At 38.6% G+C, this 27,148-nt stretch overlaps 1 protein-coding gene across 1 annotated transcript in view; it reads right to left on the bottom strand.

The window, feature by feature from the left end:
* LOC139450255 (neurobeachin-like) overlaps positions 1 to 27,148 on the bottom strand; it is a 240,172-nt gene that overhangs the window by 121,722 nt on the left and 91,302 nt on the right. The window contains exons 25-37 of the mRNA XM_071231934.1: positions 26,870 to 27,050; positions 25,600 to 25,748; positions 24,482 to 24,655; positions 21,730 to 21,880; positions 16,938 to 17,102; positions 15,882 to 16,364; positions 15,365 to 15,724; positions 14,830 to 14,956; positions 13,757 to 13,865; positions 12,985 to 13,151; positions 12,256 to 12,377; positions 11,672 to 11,815; positions 10,906 to 11,042 (exon numbers count right to left, since the gene is read on the bottom strand). Coding sequence (XP_071088035.1) covers positions 10,906 to 11,042; positions 11,672 to 11,815; positions 12,256 to 12,377; positions 12,985 to 13,151; positions 13,757 to 13,865; positions 14,830 to 14,956; positions 15,365 to 15,724; positions 15,882 to 16,364; positions 16,938 to 17,102; positions 21,730 to 21,880; positions 24,482 to 24,655; positions 25,600 to 25,748; positions 26,870 to 27,050 — 2,469 coding nt within the window. The remainder of the gene's footprint in view (positions 1 to 10,905; positions 11,043 to 11,671; positions 11,816 to 12,255; positions 12,378 to 12,984; positions 13,152 to 13,756; positions 13,866 to 14,829; positions 14,957 to 15,364; positions 15,725 to 15,881; positions 16,365 to 16,937; positions 17,103 to 21,729; positions 21,881 to 24,481; positions 24,656 to 25,599; positions 25,749 to 26,869; positions 27,051 to 27,148) is intronic.

Genomic DNA, 27,148 nt, shown 5'->3' on the forward strand with positions numbered 1-27,148 from the left:
TTTCTTACCTTAATATATAAACCTTCTTTTAACGTCCATATAAGTACTCATAGGATACTCGTTAAACAGTGAAGCTACATAACCAAGTTCTAGAGTAAGCTAAACTATAGGTGTTGTCTCCAGCACACACAGGAAAGAATTCAGTTTTTTCTCGCCTTTGCGCATGGAAGAGTTGTTAGGCTTCTGGTGCTCTTCAGGGAACAACTACTTGTTTGTAGCTGACAGTGAAGAGGACTTCTGTTGAAAATCTAAAATTTGGTTATTTAGTTGTTGCAGCGAAAATACAGTATTATGGCAATGATGTCCTAGAGGTTGAAGATTCAAAAGATTTATGTGTATTAACAAAGGTTCCCCAGAAATATTCCACCACGTAACACTGTCTGATGCAGCTCAGACAGACACACAAAGCCCATATAGTGAGTATGCAAGGTAGGTGGCCAGAAGGGCATTTCTATAAATTTTGACATTTATTTACAATTTTTCCATGATAAGAATACAATTACAATGCAATAGATGTCCCTTCTTTTGTTCTGTGAATGACACTTGTTTGAATTAATAAGCCGTCATGGGATGGATGGCTTCTGACAGGTGACCACTGCATGCAGCATCAGGAGGAACAGTTTGGGGCAACAAGTGGGTTAACTTTAATGAGGACGCTTGAAACCATTTTTCTGCCTATTGTTTCTCTGATATATTCATCTCTGAAAGATGGATGACACTATGATACATTTTTCAAACTGGATTCATTTTCTGGGGAAACATGGTTTTAATTTTTGTTCATGCATTTTTTAGAAAAATACTGAGTGAGAGTGAATAAATAGGGTTAATGGTGCTTTGAACAGTATTTAGGGGTGTCATCTCCATGTGGGAGGAAAGCATCACAAGGATATAAATATCATGCTGACACATCAAGGTTCATATTCAGTGATAAGCAATCAGAGATTTGAATGTGGCTCTGGCCTTGGATCCTGGCAAGGGAGGCCACTCTATAACAATAAATGCTCTACCCGAGTTACCCGTCCCAGCCCTATTGATGACAGATGTCCATCGTGGGGCAGAAGAATCTATTATCACGATAGCGAGACCTGATCTATAGACTTGTTGAGTTGACAGATAGTCAAAGGACAATAATGACCCAAAAAGATGATCTGTTATCCTGCCTAATATGTCAATGGTAATACTACATGAATGTCCAATATCAACTCTTGCCTCTTTTCAAAACAATGATAACTATACAGCATCTATTTTGCACAAATCAGAAGTCCAACATCAGCTCTTGCCTCATCACAAAACCCTGGCAGTTTTACAGAACATGCATAAATAAGATTGTCTGTGCACTTTTAGTTTTCAATGTCTCAGTGTATATCACTGATATCCACCTGGTCATGCAAAACATATGTCGTCATGGCAACCAAAGTATTAACTCCATAACTTCATCCTTATGTTAATATTGAAAGTTGCTACCAAGAAACATGCAAACATTACAAAGACAGTGATGGACAATGCTGCATTAAAACGTTTCTCCACTATCCATGATTCTGCCAAATTAAGCCCTTAATCCAACACAAATAATTGTCAAACAAATCTGCTAATGTTAAACAGATCTTGAAATGTCGTGTCTGTCAGAAAGCTATATAATTTATCCAAGTAAAACGAAAAAAATACATTGCATGACAAATGCTATGTATTTCACTACTGTTCATAATAATCTGAAATGTACTCCCTTCTTGCAAAAATGTTAATTAGCCAGGTGTTCTGCGCCAGAAATACACCTGGTCTTTGGCTAGGTATATACTCCCGAGATAAATCTCTACTCCAATAACTGACAAGGCCACTTGAGGCTATTTTCCTGGCTGAGATGTCATAGCAGTGATTTATGAGACAGGTACAAAATAATAAACAGAAACACGGCCCATTGCGTCAGGCTTCTTGACAGGCAAGTGTTGTCACAGACCCTACATAAAGTCGCACATATCACTGATACATGTCATCAAAGTGCGCTTGCATAAAAAAGTGACATTTATGAACCCTTCCTGAAACGCATGTCTGCCGGTTCGAGAAGGAAGCAGAGAAAGTGATTGAGTTAAAATGGGATTTCAACCTAATTCCTCTGTAATTGTTGATATATGCAATGATGCACCTGGATTTGATGGCAATAAAGTACATTCAGTTTGACATGATCATGATTGATTCGTAAAGGAGTATCACCTTGTAGTTTCCTAACAGAATGATATCTTCAGATAGAGGATAGCTGCAGCCTCATGTAGAGGGCTTGTTCCACCAAGCACACTTCACCAAGCTAAGACAGTTGTAACTCCCACATGACTGTCATAGTGCTGAGGAAGCTTTGTGGAACAGAAGCCTGGATTTTACAGCTGCAATTTATCCCCTTATTGCTGCCATTTCCTGACATCTTCTGCACTAATAGTACATGTGTGTTTCTGTTTTCCGGACCTAATCTAGAGCCCCATCCCAAAACATTTTTTCTTTTTTTCTTTAGTTTCACCTACCTTTTATCACCATCCCAGAAATGTTCCTATTTTGTGGTACCAAAGAACATTTGTATAGACCAGTCATTCCCTTCATTTGAAAGCAGGCTGTAACTCATATTTCCATTGTTTCCAAGAATTAAAAAATATAAGATATATGTGGTTTCAGTGTTGTCAAATTAACATTAATATGACTGAATTTCCTCCTTCAACAATGAGGCCAGACTACTTCCTTGTTTTTTTTGTATGAACCTTATCTTACGTTTGCCAAAGCAAAACCTTCAAGAATGAAATGGTCAGCATTTTGGCAAGTGAATTTTGAAAGATCAGCTCTAATGCTGATACTTAAATAAAGGATTCTGAGTGTATCCCTAGGCCCTCCAAAATTATATGTGTGTTTCCACGTTCCACTTCTCCAAAAATAGCATTTTGATGATTAAGTGATAAGTAACAATGTTAAAACAGTAACTAGCAGATAGACCTTTTCCATTGCAGCTCCAACACCATGGAACTCTCCCTCATTCCATGAAATCAGCTGAGAGAACAGACCACTTCAGAAAACTGTTAAAGACTCATTTTTTTCAAGAAACCTATGTGCCTTAGAGTGCCAAGTTGCCAACAGTGTCAATTAGCAGCCCTCAATTTGGAAGCCAGGCGCTTTATCAAATATTTATTTTTTTTAGTAAGGGATGCAATCACAGACCAAAAAATCTACCAGTCCTATGTATCATCTCAGGTTCATTAAAGTTTGGTTTATCTGAAGATAGTTCTGTGGAATGTGGTACTCTGTTCAATATGAAAACCATTGAGAAGTTCCTCTTCAACTTGTGATGATCTGTGTACAAGAATCCCATGAGAGTCCAGATGCTGATGCAGCTAGTGTGATGTTTTGTAACAGACATCAAAAGCCTTATGTCAAGTCAGCACAATGTGTGTGGAAGCCAAAACTACTGTAAAGCTCCACTTCACAAAGTAATGAAAGTGCTACGATCGTCGTAACTCCCATAGTGTAACATACCCTGTAGACTTTATACGACAATCTTAGCGATACGACTGCTTCATGAAATGGAGCCCTGTTGTAAGACGTTTACCACTTTAGTGAAAACCACAAGCATAACTAGATGCTGATAAAACTAAAATTTGCAACGAGGGTGATCCTGGCTTTACTAAGGGACATAACTCTGTACAGTGACATGTGGTTCCTCAGACAGCTGGGCCACCTATGCCCCTCACTTTGGCCAGGAATATGTAGAAGATTGAATTTATCCAGTCTCCACACTTTCAGTCAATGGAAAAACCAAGATGGTACATTCTTCTGGACAGAATGTTTGTACAGCTTGAGAAAAATTGTTCTTCTTTGCATGTAGTCCAATTATCCAGATATCAATATGATTGGAAGCCAAGACAAATTTCAAAACGTGACATTCAAAAGTAACTTCAACAGGTAAACAAAAATAATCATCAGTGAAGATAACATTACAGAACTAGATACATATAGACATTTAAAGAAGAGCATTACATTTAAAGTACTTGATACATAGCATCAACAGGCAAATAAACAAATATTTTTAAAACTTTAAATTTAAAAGAAATCTGTCACAATAGTAAAACTTTTGAAAACCTCAATCTGAAGAATTAGGTCAAAAGGTCATTATACAAAAGGTCAATGAGATGCAGCAAACTTTTATTAAAACATGAATGCTATTTGAACAAGAGTCATCAGAAAGATGACATATCCCCCTGGCAGCTGTCTGTAAAGTAACCACTAGTAAATGTGCAATTCTGTATTTAATGAGTCAAGAGTTGAATGTTCTTTAAGAAGCATACATTGTTTACCAACAAAAGATCCACCATGGTCGCATCAATATGAAATGGAAAGTAAAACGTGTGTTTCTGTGGGTTTTTTTTATGCTAACAAATGACAAATTACAAGAAACAAGAGTATAGTCAACGAAGTCATCTATATCCCCCACCTATTTTAACACGTTATGGTCCCAAACCAGGTAACTGACCCAACATTTCTCTTAGCCCATGTCAAAAATAGCTGCATTGGAAATTCTAAAATAAATATTTCTAAAACTCCTTAATATCAAATGGCACCTGTTCGGTATGTACTTTATATATGGACATGCAATGTTTGGCAAGGAAATATTTAACAATTTATTTGTTATACTCCATAAGTGAACCCACCCTATATGAAAACTTAAATCCAACTGGTTGCCATGGAAACGTAAAAAAAAAAATATAAAAAATTCATAAATAGCAAAAGGCACCAGTTCAGTATGTGCCTGGTAGACACGCAAAGTTTTGTAAGAAAGTATTTAACGGTTTTCGAGTTACGCTCCGGAAACGAACACCACCCTTATAGAACCTAAGTCCAACTTGTTACCATGGAAATGTAAAAAATAAAAAATTCTAAAATTCCTTAATAGCAAAAGGCACGACTTCTGTATGTGACTGATAGATATGCCAAGTTTCGATCAAATACACTGAATTATTTTCGAGTTCTGCCCCGGAAAAGGAAATGATTACGGACGGGCAGGCGGACAGACCGACGAACAGACAGACTGGCTGATCGCTATATCCCCCGGCATATAATGTATTAAATGATGTATTGAATGATGTATCAAATACTTTAAATGAAATCCCCAAACAAACAAATAAACAAACATTATAAAACAGCAAAAATATAACAACCAGAGATCAAACCCAAAAATAATGTCATCACAAGAACAATTTAAACACTAACAGCCTCCACAAGCAAACATCAGGTTTCAAACATTTCTTTGCATGCGTTACTTGAAACAATGAGCATGACATACGATGGTATTATCATGTCAACCCTGAAAGAGAATGTATGCGTCAGGTTCAAAGGTCAAATTCCTCCCACAAGAAACACTCTGTATCCAAGTGGGTGTGTCACGGAGAAGCTTGTAAACATAAATGCCATATTACATAAAAAAGACATTTATCTATAAGAAAATTTAATGACATAATTGGATTAGGTTTAATGTTTTTTTAATGTTGATGAACTATCCAAGGGTTACGAGTGTACACAAATCTCATTTATCCTTGTAAGTTTTTATAGTTTACTGTGGAAATTAAAATAAAGAACAAGAAAGCTATATACAGGTCTGCAGAATATTCAAACACATTCTTACATTACTGTTTCAATTTTCTACTGATCCTACAGTGACACTTTTAAACTTGTTTGGTACAAATTTGAACAACAGGAGACGTAAGTCTGTCAGAAAAACAACACAAATGTTTCAAATATTTGTCATTTGTCTGACTGTTCTATTTTTGATGGATTAGAAAAAGAAAAAATACAACTTCCAAATCAAATGCATTGTTCACATTGTCCTGGAACACTCAATCACTTCACTGTCAGCAGAAACTATAAAGACATGTTCTTGTAAAAATAGAGGACATCCTACACTTTGAAGAGAAGTTACGGATAATTTGCACCATAAAATCATGCCAAATAAAAAATGTTATCAAGCTACACAGACTTATTTTCATCTTTATCAACCAACTACAGATAATCAATAAGGAAAATTCCAGAATCTTTCAAACTATTCGTGTGTGGATGGGAATGAAAACTGAAAAATATGACATGATCTTTGTGAAAAATATCATTCAACTATCAGAACACGAGACAACAATGGCCTCTGATGAACAAGACATTTGTTCTTCAAACAAAGAATAAGACACTGATTACAATTGATTATATTGTGATGGACTGTTCTCTAGATGTGTGATGAATTCAAAGACTTTACAACATCTATAACTGTTCTGGGACTGTATAATTTACACCACTGTTCTCCCGACCATACTATATATGAGTATTCTATACAATATATCACTGTTCTCCAGACCATACTATATATGAGTGTTCTGTGTGCCTGTATACTATATATCACTGTTATATGTGACCATACTATATATGAGTATTCTATACAATATATCACTGTTTTATGTGACCATACTATATATGAGTGTTCTATACCAGATATCACTGTTATATGTGACCATACTATATATGAGTGTTTTATACCATATATCACTGTTATATGTGACCATACTATATATGACTGTTCTATACCAGATATCACTGTAATATGTGACCATACTATATATGACTGTTCTATACCGTATATCACTGTTATATGTGACCATACTATATATGACTGTTCTATACCATATATCACTGTAATATGTGACCAAACTATATATGACTGTTCTATACCATATATCACTGTTATATGTGACCATACTATATATGAGTGTTTTATACCATATATCACTGTTATATGTGACCATACTATATATGAGTGTTCTATACCATATATCACTGTTATATGTGACCATACTATACATGAGTGTTCTATACCAGATATCACTGTTATATGTGACCATACTATATATGACTGTTCTATACCGTATATCACTGTTATATGTGACCATACTATATATGACTGTTCTATACCATATATCACTGTTATATGTGACCATACTATATATGAGTGTTCTATACCGTATATCACTGTTATATGTGACCATACTATATATGACTGTTCTATACCGTATATCACTGTTATATGTGACCATACTATATATGACTGTTCTATACCGTATATCACTGTTATATGTGACCATACTATATATGACTGTTCTATACCAGATATCACTGTTATATGTGACCATACTATATATGAGTGTTTTATACCATATATCACTGTTATATGTGACCATACTATATATGACTGTTCTATACCAGATATCACTGTAATATGTGACCATACTATATATGACTGTTCTATACCGTATATCACTGTTATATGTGACCATACTATATATGACTGTTCTATACCATATATCACTGTAATATGTGACCAAACTATATATGACTGTTCTATACCATATATCACTGTTATATGTGACCATACTATATATGAGTGTTTTATACCATATATCACTGTTATATGTGACCATACTATATATGAGTGTTCTATACCATATGTCACTGTTATATGTGACCATACTACCGTATTTTCTTGAGTATAGTGCGCACTTTTTTTCCAAAAAACACAGCTGTGTAGAAGGGGGTGCGCATTATACACGAATTATGAGTTTGGATGTTTTTTTCCCCAATGGAAAGACATTACCGTGAGCACGAAACACCGGGAATACCATGTCAACAAATCCATACTGAAGTACGCAAAATAGTTATGTAATTACACTGTCTGGCTATAAAAAGTGTTCTTTCTATATCTGGACTTATGTTTGTAACTTATTTCATTGATTTTATTCAAAATTCCTTATAATATTGTTTTTATTAATTTCGGCGAAATCGTGTGTGAAGCGATCGGAAGATCACACAACTCACCGTTATTAACAGCAACCACGGTCAGAATACCGCTATTGACGCCTTGAAACAAACTTTAGTTGACAGAGAACGGATACATATATCATAAATGACATACTTTGACTCGTTAAAAGTCATATTTGTTTTTGTTTGACAATTCTATGTCAACATGAAATTCTCGCGATCACGTGCGCGTGAGCCTTGACGGTGACTGGTGAGACATGTTCCATGTAAAAAATAATACCCGGGAATAGCAATCAGCTGCTTCGCTTAGGGTTATTATTATTTTAAATATGTTTAGTAAAGGTTGCATATAATTAAGAAAATAATGGAATATATTATTCCTGATAAATAAAATAGTTTCAGATACAATTGTTGCCGATCCTTGCATTAAAAATCTTATAAAGTTATATCATTGGGTGTGTCTTGACCGAATCACCGGTCGATTCCAAGAAAACGTGTGTACAGCTGATTGCTGTTTCCAGCTTAGTTTACGAGAAAATACGCAAGGTAATCTTAATCCCTAAATATAAAACAATGCCTAGCAGAACAATAAATACTATTTAAACGGTAAATAAACATGTCTGGTGATTTTTTTTATCTCAAATTTCAAATTTGTACTGACGAAGTTTCTCAGCACCCGTTCGTTTGCCGGACTTCGCTGAAAGGGTACGGTGTAAAAATTTTCTGCGCATAATATTCAAATTTCTTTTTTTTCAAAAATATTGAACCTGCTAGAGGGGGGTGCGCATTATACATGGGTGCGCACTATACTCAAGAAAATACGGTATACATGAGTGTTCTATACCAGATATCACTGTTATATGTGACCATACTATATATGACTGTTCTATACCGTATATCACTGTTATATGTGACCATACTATATATGACTGTTCTATACCATATATCACTGTTATATGTGACCATACTATATATGACTGTTCTATACCATATATCACTGTAATATGTGACCAAACTATATATGACTGTTCTATACCGTATATCACTGTTATATGTGACCATACTATATATGACTGTTCTATACCGTATATCACTGTTATATGTGACCATACTATATATGACTGTTCTATACCATATATCACTGTAATATGTGACCAAACTATATATGACTGTTCTATACCATATATCACTGTTATATGTGACCATACTATATATGAGTGTTTTATACCATATATCACTGTTATATGTGACCATACTATATATGAGTGTTTTATACCATATATCACTGTTATATGTGACCATACTATATATGAGTGTTCTATACCGTATATCACTGTTATATGTGACCATACTATATATGACTGTTCTATACCGTATATCACTGTTATATGTGACCATACTATATATGACTGTTCTATACCGTATATCACTGTTATATGTGACCATACTATATATGAGTGTTCTATACCGTATATCACTGTTATATGTGACCATACTATATATGAGTGTTCTATACCATATATCACTGTTATATGTGACCATACTATACATGAGTGTTCTGTTTGACTGTAAAGTCTTCTCAGCATCATCACTGAAGGGTCACCTGTGGATGTAGGGTGTCAAACAGGAACATATGCCAAGAAGCTTCAATAGGTCTGAGGATGTTGACAATGTGATTTACAGTCTAAGACCATGTTGTTTAAACCTATGTTACACTAGTTGGATGCTTTTATGAAACGGGAAAATGGACAACTATTAAAAACAATAAAAAGTGCAAGATTGAAGGTGGAAATGCGATGATGTTTGCATACTTTTATCTCTTATTATCTGTGTGACCCATCAATAATTACGCTGATATAAATGTATGTATGCATGTCTGTCTGTCTGTCTGTCTGTCTATATACATATATATATATCACTGTTCTGTGTGATTATGTGGCTATACTATATAACTGTACCGTATGACATTATCTGAATGTGTTCTGTATGACTGCAAGACTGTATATCAGAAGTTTGTTTAACCAATGTATCTGTGCATTGAAAATGTTCCACTGACAATACGAACCATGACACAACCGATGTATCGAGTCTGGTTTCAGTATCCCTGTGAGAGAGACTTACCTTCTTCCTTTTTTATGACTGACTGACATACATCGTCCAGCAGTGTCCCCAGCAGGTCTTCCACACTTTACTGCTGCCAGTACCACACAATAAACCAAACGAATTTAACGCCAGGGCCCATTCAACTATAGTGGTGTAACGATACGGCGATACAGTATTGTATCGCAATACAAGGCCCATGATACAATACATTGATACATTTTGATACATTTCATTACAAGTTTTACTGGTGTAAAAACGTGTGTAATAACAGAAACTGTTTCAACCACCAGCTTACGCAGATTCTCTGGTGTCTTTTGGTTGGACAGAAATGACACATCATTCACAGCACCCTCTACCAATATTTTTCTGCCCTACAATATCCCATCTTTCATCTCTGAAATTTACACAAATGATTCAGGGCTGTGATTCACATGCAAAAAGAAAGAATATCAAATAAATGTACTGTATCTGGAAACGAATCGTATCGCAGCCATAGTATTGGGATATGTATTGTATCCAACCCCACCGTATCATTACACCTCTGTTCAACCACGGACTTGTATATTTAGGTCTGTGGTTCAACTAACGATCATAGCACTGTGACCATGTGTAACATTAACAAAGACTTACAAACAACTTGTGCTACGATCGTTAACTTAATTGACACCATGGCGTTAAAGTTGATTAGTAGCAAAGTACGATTATTAGGCTTTACAGTCAAACTCTGACACAAATACTGATACCCCTGATGAAGACCTGTACACAAGAACATGACACAGGAACAGGAATGACTTTAAAAAATACCAATTTGCAAATAATACAACCCCCTTGAATTTGACTGTAAAACCTCATACCTCCACTTAGATCAACCTCAACTCCAGGGGTCTAAAGTGAGGTCTACCTGGGAGAGAACTTAGAAACATGATGGCTTGATCTCTGGTACAGCTAAGGCGCTAAACAAAGAGAAGATAACTCCCTTACCTTCTGATCTATCGTCTTGTTCTCGGCTTCATCTTCATCCATCTCAAAGTACAGCTCGGACTTGGTGATGGACACAGTGCCTGCTACAGCCACCCCTGGGGCTACCAGTTTACACGGAGTTGATAAGGCAACAGGACCTTGAACAGGGAGTGAGGGAGTTCGCTTTCAGTGTCAGTTTCATCACGGTGGGACAAATTATGCAGGCCTAAGTGGGTTACTACTTTGGTGAAACCCAGATAAATTCTGACAAACCAGGGATAATAATCAGGGCAGATCTGTGATTCGAACTCATGGTCACAGGATCGTGGTGAACTATGGGACAGAACTCTGTAGAGCTAACTGTGACACATGAGATGACTGGGCCTCCATGTTGACATTAGTCACAGACATCTTCTGATGAGTCCATGCAGTTGGAAGGGAAATATACTACTCAAAATAAGTTCAAGAACACATGATTTTTTCACATGAATATAGTTCAATGACTTAGAGTTATTCTACCCAGGGTAGATTAACCAATGTTCTTGTATCATTTAATCATAATGACACTTAACACTGTTCTGAAAGTGGGAGAAGGTCTGACTTGACTGACATTTAGTCTCTGAAATGAAAATACTTTCATTTTTAATTGTCTTTTAATACATAATAAAAAGGAGCCAGATTATGTCTTCACTGTAGCTGGAGAAATCTAGACTTGATAAAGAGTTGTAGACTACTTGGGAGTTTTCGGATAATTTTTCAGGAATTGTATGAGAGGCTGAGGTGGTACCCGAGAAGTCCTGGTCAAACTCCTTCTCCTCCATAAGGAGCTCTTCGTCCGTGTAATCCGTTGTTTCCTTCTGGGACTTCTTCAGTGACGACAGGTGGGAGTGGAGGGCATCGCGTGCCTGGTTTATTGCATCTTCGGTAGCACCTGGGTCGGGACAAAACGAAGAAATCTGCATCACGGCTCATAGCAAGGGCAACAAGCATTAAGGGAACAAGTCAGACTTGGCCTTCACAACTGCTGGATGATGACACACTTTTGACCAGTATTTTACTTCAAGAAAAGTTTTAATTCTACTCCTTAACATTTTTTGTTCGGTTTTATCCTTTGAATGGCATAAAGAAGTGACACACATACATAAGAGAGGGAACTTATGGATGTCAACTTCTTTATTTTGAGGAACACATCATTTCGGAGTATATGCTTACTCCTTCATCAGGTGAAATTGAGTACAGTTCCGAAATACAACATTTTGTCAAACAGATCTCTTAAGTCTGTTTTCATCACAATGCATATATTGTTTAATAAATCCCCTTGCATATTACAAATATTCAGTGATGTAATCTGATTGAGAGCTGTGTCCTGACCATGTTCAATAGCTGCCTTGAGAGTGGCTTCAGGGTGACTGGATCCTAAATTGTTTCTGACGAGACGTCTCCTCCTGCGCGAGTCGTCCTCCCACACATCCAACTTCCAGAACTCTCGCCTCCTGCAACAAACAATGCACAGGTCATAAACATGACCTTCACTCAATGTAACCACAAGGACAAATATTCCATGTGCAATATGACATCCCAGGAACAATGTCCTGACTTTACCACAAGGAATTATATTCTTTTGCATTGATCATAATTTGTGCAACAAAAGGGATGTTAGTATCTCTCACAGAGAGCCCAGAGCGCATATTCAATAAAACATGCATCCCATTTGATTTCTCCTCCACCTATCAGCTGTAGTAGTGATACTCATCCCCCTCTCAGCACTAGCATCCTCAAGACTACTGCACTTATATAGCGTGTGTCTGCTATTTTATAGCAACAGCCCACTGAGATACCATGTTGCAGTTTAACATGGATACCCCATACAGATACATTATAATGAGTCCGAGCTGACCAGTACTTTTTTAGCTCCTTAATGCCGAGCGTCCGGCAGGGTAACATAAGTGTTTCAAAGAGATTCCCTGGGCTAAAAGGGAGATGGATTTCATCCATGATGTCTCGAAGACTTGATGTTTCAGGAAATCCTCAAAGCAAACTGCTTACAATATCGAGACATCAGAAATCCTTTAAATTTCTCGCAGTAATATCTTCACTTACGTTTGATTTCGCTCTCCCCATGCACCGTGTTTGTTGGTGAGGATGTTCACGACCTTCTCGCGGAGTTTGACAGACAGGGCGTGGTCACGTCGTTTGGCAGAGGTGATAAGGTGGTCACACAGTTTCTCCTCATCCTTCCGGTCCACAGTAGTCTGGGCACACAGGGACTGCAGCACACAAGCATATATAGAGCACCGCCAGTTGGAACCATGTCGGTTACAACATAATCTGGCAGTGAGCAACCACAGGTTTGTGGCCACAATTATCTTACCCCCATTTCAGGAAAATGAACGCACATGTTACGATTATCATGACTCCCACAAGTCACCGAGCCTGACCACCCGATCCATTTACATGTTTAGCTTGCTGGGGACCTATATTCTTACCAGAAATCCCCACAATATTTTGATATTCCACAGTCATTGTGCTAGACCAAACACAGCCTAAAGGATGTCTTAACACAAAGATTGCCTTATGAAGTAGAGCCCTGATGATCAACCTGCAAAACTTAAACAAGGCTTGCTGTAAGCTGGAGATGTTATGAGTGGAAAGATACTATTAGTATCTCAACAAGTTATGGATAGTTAACAGTGAAGAAGACTTCTGTGGAAAATCCAAAGATTTTATAGTGTGATGACAGTCAAAATACAAGATTTATGGCAGTGATGTAGTAGAGGTTTTGTAGTCAAAGGTTGTTGGATGGAGATTTTATGAGAGCTTCCAGTACTGATTTATCACTGGGATCTGACACACATGATGGTTCTGTTGTTACCTCAAACTCGGCATGCTTCTGCACATCCTCGGCTCTCATTCTGTTCAGAATAAATTCCGCTTCATTTGCCACTCGAACAATGTGGTCACGGGTTGCATGAGCCAACAACCTGAAACAGAATAATATGTCATCCATTATCAGGGGCCAGTAGTTAAGATATCACAGTAAGTGAGTTGAGGTGAGGTGAAATGGGGTTTAATGTCGCATCCAAGATTATTGCACTTATATAGCGACGTGCATACATGAGTATGTATGTGTGAGGCTGCTTGTACTAGTCCGGACTGATGCCGATTTATACTGCTATCTCACTGAGATACCATGCCGCAGTTTAACATGAATACCCCACTCAGACACAGTATACTGACTCCGAGCCTACCAGTCCTTGTTTTAGCCCCTTAATGCCGAGCGCCAGACAGGGTAACAACAAGTACCATCTTTTAACGTCTTTCGGTATGACGCGGACGGGGATCGAACCCCAGACCTTCCGCTCTCCGGGCAGACGCTCTACCACTACACCACGGAGGCGGTCACACAGTAAGTGATGCTAATGCCTGAACAGTTTTTCTGCTTGATATGGACGTTGCCCAAGGTGATGTTGGTCATAAACAATTCTACTTTTGGGAACCCATAAGCGGAGAAATTGTGCTGAGAAAACCAAAGGTCATAATCAAATCTGGGAGTTGAATCCAAAATCACAGGATCCTGACCTGGCTAAGGGACACAACTCTGCACAGTGAACAGCTGCTCCTAGGTGGCAGGCATCAATGAGACAGCAAGTGTCCCTATGGCCATAACATTACTATTTCCCCAGCAAGAGTCCACCTCAAATACCATTCTGGCCAAGAGTACATCTCCATGTTTGTTGTTTAATGATACACAACACGGCAGCGGACCGTTAATAAGGAAGTCTGGCCAAAACAATTCAGAGATTGACATTAGGAGCAATAACACATATTGTTTGGGGTAAAGGACAAGCTATAAAGTCACTGAGCCTGACCACCATTAAGTCAGCTATTACGTCCAGCATAGATGCAGCGGGTATATTCTAAATCAAGACAGGGCAGTACACCTACCTGCCCTCATTGACGAGTTCTATGAAGGCAAGACCTGCATGCTTCTGTAGGGAGTTCTGCCACTCCTGGGAGCACAGCAACATCACCAACTCCACCACAGATGTGCTCTGCTTCAACGTCACCAGACCTACGAGCAAATTACAATACCAATCAATTTTCAGAGAACAATAATACGAAAGAAAGGGGATTACTTTCTACAGATATGGCCACATAAACAAATTAGAACTCTTATTACTCGTTTAAGGATTGACTTCAATATTTTCACAGTCTGTACACTGTTTCTTACGTTAAAATTTCTATAAATGCTAAAACATGTTAAAATCAAATCTTCTAAAAAAATATGTCAACAATAATAATTTCACATAATGCTTCATTAATCATTAACACAAATGACTGAGGACAACAATTTAATGAAATCGCTCAAATCTTAAATTTACCACAACATCCTTAAATTGCAAAAGCACAACCATTCGAAAAGACAAAGCCTATCAAATATGTTTATGGCAATCCAAGGAAAAACATCTATATTTGTCACCTCCTATGAGAAGTTCCTGTCCATGGGATCCAATGAGAGTTTTGGAAAGGAAGGGAGCAAAGTCTACAAATATTTCTCTCAGTAATGGCGCGACGGACCCAAGTGCCCTCTCCAGTCTGTCTGTGAGACTGCCACCTTCACCCAAGGGAGGTAATATCTTCAGAGGCCCAGGGATGTTGTTGGTGAGTTCAAGTTTGTCAGGTTTAGAAGTGGCCGTGTGATCAATGCTGCTGACGTCTCCAGTCACACTGATGGATGATATCGGGATAGAGCTGCCATCTGGTGGCACGTCTGTCTGGTCCTCTTCTCCAACAGTTTCACGTTTCTGTTCTTGGGCTGCGTCTGTTTCATCTGTTTCTGCTGCAGATAAAACAAAATGTAATGTAAGTTGAGAAACAGATGCTTAACATTGCTTGTCAACCATAACCAATGACTAAGGACACATTCAAGCAAGTAGACAATCTCTCTCTCTCTCTCTCTCTCTCAAAGTGCACTCTTACAATAGTATGAAACTTACTCGGAACCTTTCCGGCCTCAACTTCCACCTTCACTTGTTCCACCTTCACTTCCTCTGTCTTCCCATCTTCTTTCTTCTCTCCTACCTCCACCTTCTCTTTACTTTGCTCACCATCTTCTGTTTTCTCTGCCTTTGTGTTTTCTTTCACTTCCTCTGCCTTCGCATCACCTTCAGGCTTGTCTTCCTCTGTCTTTTCCTGAGGCTTTTCGTCATTCTTTTCTTCTGCTGCATCCTTTTCTTGTACTTCTTCCTTCTTGTCTGCATCCTTCTTCTGGTCCGAATCCTCTTTGTTTTCGGCTTTATCGTTTGTTGATGGTTCTTTGGATTCTTCCACTGACTTAGTTTCTTCCTTTGTTTCTCCCGCTGGTTCGCTCCTTTCTTCCATCTCTTCTGCTTCCTTCGATTCATCAGGTTTCTCCTCAGTCTTCTCTGGTGTTTCTTCCACCTTTGGTTCTGTTTTCTCCTCTGTTTTCTCCTCCCCATCTGGAACAAAAACACACCAGTCAGGTTTGAGTGAGTGAATGTTGTTTTATGCCTCAGTCAGATATATTCAAGCTATTTCATGGCAACCTATGAATTCCATTCGCAGTCTTCTCTTGGTTTAATGAAATGAAATTTGTCATCTTGAAGATCTTTTCCTGTATTTGCAAGTAGATGTAACTAACCTTTCCAAAGCTAATACAGACAGGTCAAGACTTAATCAAGGCATTTATCAAGGTACTACCAATTTTTGAAATCCTATCGTGACGTGCCGTCAACTGGGCAGGACAGATTAGCAAGCTTCAACAACAACTCACTCCATGGGGTACTTTGACACACGCTCAGCTACATCATACATTGTGACCAACCAATCCTCATTAGTCAGAGCCCACTTGCTCAATGATTTTAGCATCAATATGATTGTAACTCCAATACTTTAACATTGGCTTACAATATTTGTAGAGTTAAGATCCCTTTGTGCAAGTGGGCCCTGGTCTTAAGACAAGGTACTGGGACCTATTCTCCCCTGCGGCCACTCTGTGGTGCAGATGAGGTAACCCTGACATGTCGGCCCACCTTTTGGTGTATCTGTGTGGACATCAGCAGTGACCTCGACATTTGTCTGACTGGTGTCATCACTGCTGGTGTTGACGTGGTCTTCACTGCCGCCTCCGTTAGTCGTCGCGGGCGTCTCCTCGCTAACATCCTCCTGCGTTGTGTCCCCTGCTGAAGATTCTTCTTCTGGAATGGATGATAAAGTATTATGATTTTTTCATATATGACAAATCATCTCTGTCAAATGTTGCTGAAACTGGTCAGCTCATCAAAACTATAGCGAATGTGTGAGTTTGATGAATTACCACTTGGAACAGTATTTCACAGACGTGTGACCATACAAGTATCCCGATACTAGGGGTGCGATATAATTCGTATCCCGATACATTACTCTTATTTCATAAGATGATATTCTTGAACCACAAACCTGAATCAAGATTTGTGACATGACAATGATTCCTAACTCTTTAACATGTTTATTACGAAGACATTGAGAGGAAATCACCAAAGCCCATCACTGATTTACTGTTCAACAACTAACTGATCATCTACAAACTAATGAACATTAAAATGAAAAAAGTTTACTGGAAAAGTGTTGTCAAGTTAGTAAACTGGCAAACCCTCTGAATATTCATTGAACAGCAAAACCTAATTAAGTTGGATAGTTACATTTACCATTTTAAATCTGTTATTATTTACGATTTTACACCAATATAACTTGTATTGTATGTATCACGATACAGGGGTTGTAGAGTATTGTATCATTGACCCCTTATCTGGATACAATACTGTTTCGTCGTACCCCGTATCGTGACACCAATAGTTATATCACATCTTTTCAGCTTTATCTGGGAGGAAAGCCTGAAGTGATGCAGATCGCAGATCTTAGACGACACTGGTGAAACCCACAGGTACATTGCTGACAAACCAAGAAACATAACCAAAACTTCGAACCAACAATCATATATCTTTCTGGCAAACCTAAGGATGCAACTCTGCACAGTGATTTTCTGCACCTTAGCCCTTCAAACTTCTATCAGTTTAAAGTATCAAGTAAATCTGAAAACACATGATGATTTTAACTGTAAAAACCCTGGTGAATCAAGAACCACCTGTATAATGCTCTCAGACACAAACGGTACTTGTAATTGTTACGGATCGACATTTGACATTGGAACTAGGCTCAGCCCAATTGGCTTTCCCAGGAAATTTGACATAAATTGTTCAAACACTTTGTCAGCTGTCTCAAGATGCTGTGCTGTTCCTTTTAATCACAGTACAAATACAATCAGGTGTGTTTCCTCTGCATCCATAACCCATGCTGCATGTAGAAGTAGTATGATGGAAGGAATTATCTCATTGGATCGTGATAACTACATGTACAACACTGAGATCATTAATTTCTCCCTTCACTATAGCAACTATAGACCAACTGAATAAACAGATGGAGAGATATAAGAAACTGTATATTTTTTAAATATATTCATAAAAAATAATTAACCATCAAAGGGCTAAATTTGTAAAGGGATGCAGCAATTTCCAGTGTGATCTGTGAACATTATTACAATACGGACATCAAAATCATTATAAAGATTCAATCTCCTTCAATTCTTTAATGTTAAGTTTTAAGCATACCATTACATTAAAAGTGTATGCACAAAATACATGCTGTAAATGTATCATAATTCAATTTGGAGATAGTAAAAATATCATAGGTATTGACACAAATAATTTTTGAACTATTGAGTCAAGATGTTATTTCTATGAAAAACAACAAATGTAAGCAAAGCAAACAATAAAAACAACTAACATCTGACATCAAAGTATTGTGCTTATGAAATCAGAATAGATGTGATTGTGCAGTAACAACATAATAGTGTTCAACAAACACAATCCTGTGTTGTTGATGTTTATGCATGGCAGGACACAGTAATGAGAGTGACCTCCCCTAGACAACAAGACTGGACACAGTAATGAGAGTGACCTCCCCTGGACTACAAGACAAGATGTTTACCTTTCATCATATACAACTGAACTTTTGATTGGGACAATCAGATCTGTCATTATATTTAAAAATATACTTGACATATGCGAATCAGTTTTGTGTAAAGTAGACAGAGTTTATGGATAACTTCTTTAATACTGTAAAAAGCAACGTTTCGGTAAAGATTCTAATACTGTTGTCAAGCAAGACCAAAACGTCTCTTTTTACAGTATTAAAGAAGTTGTCATCCATCAACTTCTAAGTAATGCCTATCAAACAATTTAGTTTTGTGTATAATGGAGAGATACAAATACCTGTTCAAAAGTGGGGTACTACGTAACTGGTTGATGAAAAAAGACAACACATAAAATCTTCAAAACTAAATTTTTAAAAATATATATGAACCAATGGCTGATAGCATGAACACCAATTCATGCCATCAGGGCATGTTGACACAAAAAGAGCCAGGCCTAGAACAGTACCTATTTGATCTTCCCCACAAACACACTCAGGGTACTAGCAGATCAAGGACACTTAAAAATAAAATAATTGTCTGTATTTCAATAATGTAAAGGTATTATTTCGGGGTTAAGGTTCATATGTGTCTCTAATATGTGACGGTGTTCACACCCAATGAATCTCCCTAAGACCCGCCTCTATGATGGGGTCTATTCTATCCTGGAGCCTCAGGTATAAACAAGAAGACAATAGATAGTGGGAGGAGCAGAAACAACACAGACGTGAAAGGAGCAGAAGCAACACAGACGTGAAAGGAGCAGAAGCAACACAGAGATAACAGAGGTGAAAGTAGCCGAAACAACACAAACAGATGTGAATGGAGTAGAAACAACACAGAAACAACAGACGTGAAAGGAGCAGAAGCAACACAGAGATAACAGAGGTGAAAGTAGCCGAAACAACACAGAGGTGAAAGGAGCAGAAACAACACAGAAACAACACAGATGTGAAAGGAGCAGAAACAACACAGAAACAACACAGATGTGAAAGGAGCAGAAGCAACACAGAAACAACACAGATGTGAAAGGAGCAGAAGCAACACAGAGATAACAGAGGTGAAAAGAGCTGAAACAACACAGAAACAACAGATGTGAAATGAGCAGCAGCGACACAGAAACAACAGAGGTCAAAGGAGCAGCAGCGACACAGAGACAACAGAGGTCAAAGGAGCAGCAGCGACACAGAGACAACAGACGTGAAAGGAGCAGAAACAGCACAGAAATAACTGATAGTGAAAGGAGCAGAAACAGCACAGAAACAACAGATGTGAAACGAGCAGCAGCGACACAGAAACAACAGAGGTCAAAGGAGCAGCAGCGACACAGAGACAACAGAGGTCAAAGGAGCAGCAGCGACAGAGACAACAGACGTGAAAGGAGCAGAAACAGCACAGAAATAACTGATAGTGAAAGGAGCAGAAACAGCACAGAAACAACAGACGTGAAAGGAGCGGAAACATCACAGAAATAACAGATAGTGAAAAAACTGAAACAACACAGAAATAACACAGGTGAAGGGAGCAGAAACAGCACAGAGACACCAGAGGTGAAAGGAGCAGAAACAACAGAGGTGAAAGGAGCAGAAACAACAGAGGTGAAAGGAGCAGAAACAACACAGAATTAACAGACGTGAAAGAACAGAAACAGCACAGAGACACCAGCGGTGAAAGGAGCAGAAGCGACACAGAAACAACAGACGTGAAAGGAGCAGAAGCGACACAGAAACAACAGAGGTGAAAGGAGCAGAAGCGACACAGAGACACCAGCGGTGAAAGGAGCAGAAGCGACACAGAGACACCAGCGGTGAAAGGAGCAGAAGCGACACAGAGACACCAGCAGTGAAAGGAGCAGCAACAGCCGATGGTGCAAGGAGCAGAAACAACACAGAAAAGAGTAAAAAACAGCCGACGGTGCAAGGAGCATGCCAAAGGGATAAGCAGAAACCTTGAACAGGGGGTATAACATCAACACCGCTACAAGTCATGTTGGCCAGGATGCTGCCACCGTCCTCCACGATGATTCTCTCACCAACTCTCTGGGGTCCTGGCTGCGTCTCACTGCTCTGGGTGGGGGAGGTCACTATTTTGGGGGCAGTGTCAGCACTTTGCATATGTGAGGTGAGTATTTTGGTGGTCTTGTCTCCGCCATTTTGAGGGCTAGTGGCCCCTGATATGTTATTGTCACTGAGGAGCGGGATGGAGGGGGGTTGGAGCTTTTGCCAGAATTGGCTTCCTTGGAAGGCATAAAGGGAAAACAGGATAAAGACGTGTTACTGAATAGATATAAAATGATAATGAACACCCAGAATAGGCCACAACAACTTATTTTGAACATAGTGCCAACGAAATTATTTTTGTGAGACATTTGCATTCTGTAAATACAAATGTGTATAAAAAATTCATAATTATTTCATTTTAAATTTTTTCATTCTAACAAGCGACCAAAATTATTTAAAATATTTTTCCATGTAAACCAGCACGTAATACCAAGATGTTTCTTTACATGTAGCATCTCTGTCCCTGTCAAAACAATTTCCCCAAGTAAAGATAGCAAAGAAATTATGGGGCAATTAAGATAATATATTTGCTGTGACCATTCTATACACCTCGAAAAGATGTTAATAACTGACACCATTACCATGTAAAGTTAAGCATAGTTAAACATGAGGATATAATTCATATTTACACAGAAAAAAAATCGCCCAAATGAACACTGAAACTTGTATTCAAGCACAGTCTTAGGAAACAAGAGAAGAAAGTTACCATCACCAGAACCAGAAACCCAATTCCAAAACACATATACATAATCGTACCATCTTTCACTGAGGGCGAGTTGATTGCAGACCTGGTGGGCGTGGCCGCGGGACTGGGCGGTTCAAGGATGTCCCGATACTTGGACACCATGAGGACGGATGAGAAATATACAATAGCCAGGGCGAGGAACTGAGCTTGTTTGGTCTCCTCCTACAATACAACAATTGACACCTTGTATCATACAAGACAGTGTTGTATTAATACAGTAAACGAATATGTCAATAAGCCGATTATGATATGGATGAATTGTAGTGTCAGATGCATTATAATTTGCGATCTATAGACAATCTATGACATTATGGTATATCAACGTATAACTGTGTTCTACTGAAACATATTGTATGACACGCATGCATTTTACCGGACACCTATATCCACCATGTTTTTTTTATGCTACAAATACAGCTGTATGTGACTGTGTTGTGATATGAAATATAGGGCAATAAAGCTCAAAATAAGAAGAAAAATTACTCTGCTTGGATATATATGGTGTATTAAACCTCAAAATTGACTATCAAAGCAATTCACAAAAAATGAAAACTGGACATCAACATCTTAATTACTCAAAAATAGAAGTTGCATTATGGTGTGCAACAACCTCATCATGACAACATTTCAACAAATGCAATATTTTTCATTAACTTTGGTAACTAAAAAGTACATGTTCTTATAAAAGCATGTAATGCAAGCCACTGTGTAGGGGGCAAGCCCCCAACGCCCAAAATGGCATCTAAAAAACTGTTATAAAGGATGGAGCTTGTGCACATCCATTATCAAAATGGTGGAAGGAGTCCAGTAAAATGCCTTCCTGCCTCATTGGATATATCAACATTTTGTTAAAACTTCAAAACTAATAACAAGTAAATGAAAGACGACTCTACGTGTGTTAATCTAGTCAGCAAAAAGAAGCACTGCCAATACTAGGCTTATGAAAGTCAGCAGTTCCACACTCTCAACATAGAACTGTGTGACTTTTGTGAATGCCACTGCCAGAAGTATTTCATCTACAACACAGGCAGCCCAGAGGCTAATGGAACATGGAAGGGATGCTAAATTCCTCGGCCAGGTTGCCATGGATATTCACAACCACGTACTATCCATACTGGAAGGCCATTGTGGCCATCAAATCACTGCTTATGTCAGCAGATATGACAAACATTGTTACTATTTTGTAAACAAAAATAGTAAATGCTCTAAATGCATATTCTATTCAGAACTGTGTTGTGAGGTCTCAGGTATAATGTCTTCTCTGTTCCGCAACCTGTGAATACATGAAAATGTTCTAAGATAAATGCTATATTAGATAGACATATTGCAGACAATACAGGAAGCACCTGCCATCCTTCAAGTTTCAAAGTCAGTATTCCTGATAACTCCATGAACTGAAATAGTTTTATTAACTCAAGTAAAACTGAATTGATTTCAAGATGACACTTACAACAGAAATCACACTTAATGATAAAAAATCTCATAATAACATAAAACATTCAATGGACATTTTCTGTATAAATTACATTTAATTAGATGAAAATAAAATAGTTAAAGACAGATTTGACAGTGTCAGTCAGAAAACAACTGTGAATTAAGGTGAATGATATTGTTGAGCTAAATGCTGAGAAACAATCAGTAGTATTCAGGAATACATTTTTTCAAACTACAAGGATGACACATAATATTGAGGCGAGCTTTCTCTGGACTATTAAGATTTCATGAAATGGGATTCAGTTGTATTAGAAGATGCAGCAATGTTGTTAAGAAATGGTAAATAACCGTATGAAATGTTTCTAACCTCCAGAGACTAGAGAGAAAGATGCAGACAGGTAGACTGGCCTACAGGTATATGTGTCAGCAGCAGGAATACATGCAGCTTGACCGTTACCCCAGTACCAAGGGTAGCGTTGCATTGTCAACACATTTCTAACAACACATTGGACAAATAGTAAAACTGTCAGGTAATTTAAATATACAGACAGATACATACCATGACAGATTTAAAATAAGTACCACTAAATTCCTAAAACCAGTTAAAAACAGGCCTGAGAAAAAGAATATAGTTTTGCTGAAAGTTATTTTGAATGCTGAAGTCATGATAGCATTTAAATCAAAAGGATCTTCCAAGACTTGCAAATTGTAACTTATTCTTATAAAAATGTAATGCTGTCAAAATGAAGACTTTTTTAAAGCCTGTTAAACATATCGTAATTGGCATTTGCTTGTTTTATGTAAACTATATATACACTCCAAGATAAATAATTCTATATGTACCTTTATTAACAATTCCCTTCACCAAAACACAGATTACCAAGTGGCAGGATTTCTTATTGGAGTATTCCGAAATAGTGAAAGAAATATCTGAAAGATATTGTGATAACCCCAAAATAAACCAGTTTTAAATATATCCCACATGATGGTCTCTGTGCTAAGCAACCATACCTCCTGGATGTCCGTTTCAATACACAGGCAGAACACTTCCTTGTCATAAAAGACAGTCGAGAAACTAAAGAAGGCATATCAGAATAAAGGACAAACATTTATTCAACAGATGACAGTTTTAGTTTCTTAAGACCTGAGGTATGTTGAGAATGTTGAAATTGTGTAAAATAAACAACAGTAAACCTAAACATATGTCAACTGTACAGTTACTTCAAGTGTTTTCAAATTAGTTCTAGTCCCCTAAACAAGGAAGTGATCTGCCAAGAGTTAGCGCAAGCACAGCGGCATCAGAATGGAAGACATGCTGGAAACACTCACCGTAGTTATGATGTTCTTGACAAGTTTCTCAAAGGGCATTGATGGATGCTTTTCGTATACACCTACCACGTCCCTATATACCACGGCCCGCAGACGGTTGATGTCCATCTCCTGCAGCAGCTTCTCGGGGTCCTTGATGGGCGACATCTGACCTGCCAGGTTGTCCACAATGTTCTGCAGGAGAAAACATGAGTATAGGAACAACCCCGGAATTCATCACAAAAGAGGGTCAGCGTGTTTCTGATCCGTGAAGATCTGGGTAGAAAACAGGTCTTCAGCAACCCATATTATACTTATGACCACGCTTGTCATAAGAGGTGATTAAAGGGATCAGGTTGTCAGGCTCACTCATCTAACTTTAGCAGGATGGGATCCTTCTGTGAGAGACTGTATAGGTGAACACCATTGACAGAGATCTAACTTAAAAAGAAGGATGGGATCCATCTATGAGAGACTGTTTAGATGAACACATTGACAGAGATCTAACTTAAAAAGAAGGATGGGATCCTTCTATGAGAGACTGTATAGATGAACACATTGACAGAGATCTAACTTAAAAAGAAGGATGGGATCCTTCTATGAGAGACTGTATAGATGAACACATTGACAGAGATCTAACTTAAAAAGAAGGATGGGATCCTTCTATGAGAGACTGTATAGATGAACACCATTAACAGAGATCTAACCTTAGCAACAGGATGTGATTCCTCTATAATTCTAACCTTAGCAGAAGGATGTGATTCCTCTATAATTCTAACCTTAGCAGAATATTGTGATTCCTCTATTATTCTTACCTTCGCAGAAGGATGTGATTCCTCTATAATTCTAACCTCAGCAGAAGGATGTGATTCCCCTATTATTCTAACCTTAGTAGAAGGATGTGATTCCTCTATAATTCTTACCTCAGCAGAAGGATGTGATTCCTCTATTATTCTAACCTAAGTAGAGGGATGTGATTCCTCCATAATTCTAACATTAGCAGAAGGATGTGATTCCTGTATAATTCTAACCTTAGCAGAAGGATGTGATTCCTCTATAATTCTAACCTTAGCAGAAGGGTGAGATTCCTGTATAATTCTAACCTTAGCAGAAGGATGTGATTCCTCTATAATTCTAACCTTAGCAGAAGGATGTGATCCTTCTATGAGAGACTGTATAGGGTCAACACCATTGACAGTAGCTGTTGTTGGAGGGGTAGCCTCTGTCGGTGTCCTTGGGTTGTAGCGGTGACGACACTCCAGACAGTTCCGCACTGCAGCGGTGCACACTGGAAAAGACAATATCAGCATGTTGAGTAAACACATAGCCATACACATGATGTCCACAAGAAAGACATTAAGATTAACTTCACAAGATCACATATTATTCCCCACATGAAAATAGGATACAATCCTAATATATTTCTGGTCCCAGCAAAACTTAGTAAAAACATCATCATTTAACTCAAGCAGCTATCTATGCTGGATAACAGCACAGTGAGCGAGTGACTTTGCTTTAACACCGCTTTTAACAGTATTCCAGTTATATCATGGCGTGTCAGCCTAATGTGGGAGGAAAGCCCGAAGTGATGCTGGTCTCAGACGTTTACCACTTCGGTGAAACCCACGAGCACGGGCATGGTGCTGACAAACCTAGAAACATAATCGGGGCAAACCAGGATTCGAACCACAATCATAGGTTTCTTGCGTGCCCAAGGGACGCAACTCTGCACAGCAAATCGCGGATAACAGCACAGAGTATTGGTCCCAATCTCCGGTTTCCTTTCCATATGACACTACTATTTTCTGACGAGATGATTGCTGGCTCGAGGGGAGTACTGTGGCAAAAGATGTCAGCAAACATCTGAACATCGAAGAGTGTGCTTGTCATGATTGTGTTCACATAGCGAGTCAATTTCTGCACTGTTTATTAGGAAAACAAAGTAATTGGTGAGTGAGTCGTGTTATTCTGTAACAAAGTACTGGAGCAGTTAAACTGGCAAATGTGTCGCCAGAGACACAAGTTGTTATTATTTCCTTTGCAAATTTTAAGAATACCCCTGTACTCCCACCTGGCCCAATAAAGATCCCCTGGAGGTGCACACACAAGTACCTACCAAGTCTGAGGCACTGTTGGAGGTGCACACACAAGTACCTACCAAGTCTGAGGCTCTGTCGGAGGTGCACACACAACTACCTACCAAGACCGTGGCACAGTCAGAGGTGCACACACAACTACTATCAAGACTGAGGCACTGTCGGAGGTGCACACACAACTACCTACCAAGTCTGAGGCACTGTCGGAGGTGCACACACAACTATCTACCAAGACTGAGGCACTGTCGGAGGTGCACACACAAGTACCTACCAAGTCTGAGGCACTGTCGGAGGTGCACACACAAGTACCTACCAAGTCTGAGGCACTGTCGGAGGATGCCCCCGGAGGGCATGTTCTTCTCCGTCTCCAACTCAGCAAAGTTCGTGGAGCTTGCAAACACCAAGATGTCTGTCATGTACATGATTCGCTGCAGGATTGACACTGCCTGCTCAATACTGAGCCCTTGGTTGGGTTCCAGGATCTCAATCTCACCCTGTCATAACAAATAAAGCCTGATTAGATGCACAAGTATGAATGAGTGAGTTTGGTTTACACATATGCTTTGACCAGTACTTCAAAAGAACAGCTAAA

The sequence above is a fragment of the Haliotis cracherodii genome, unplaced genomic scaffold, assembly GCF_022045235.1.
Source record: "Haliotis cracherodii isolate W230 unplaced genomic scaffold, xgHalCrac1.p SCAF_8, whole genome shotgun sequence".
NCBI classification, from domain to species: Eukaryota; Metazoa; Mollusca; class Gastropoda; order Lepetellida; family Haliotidae; genus Haliotis; species Haliotis cracherodii.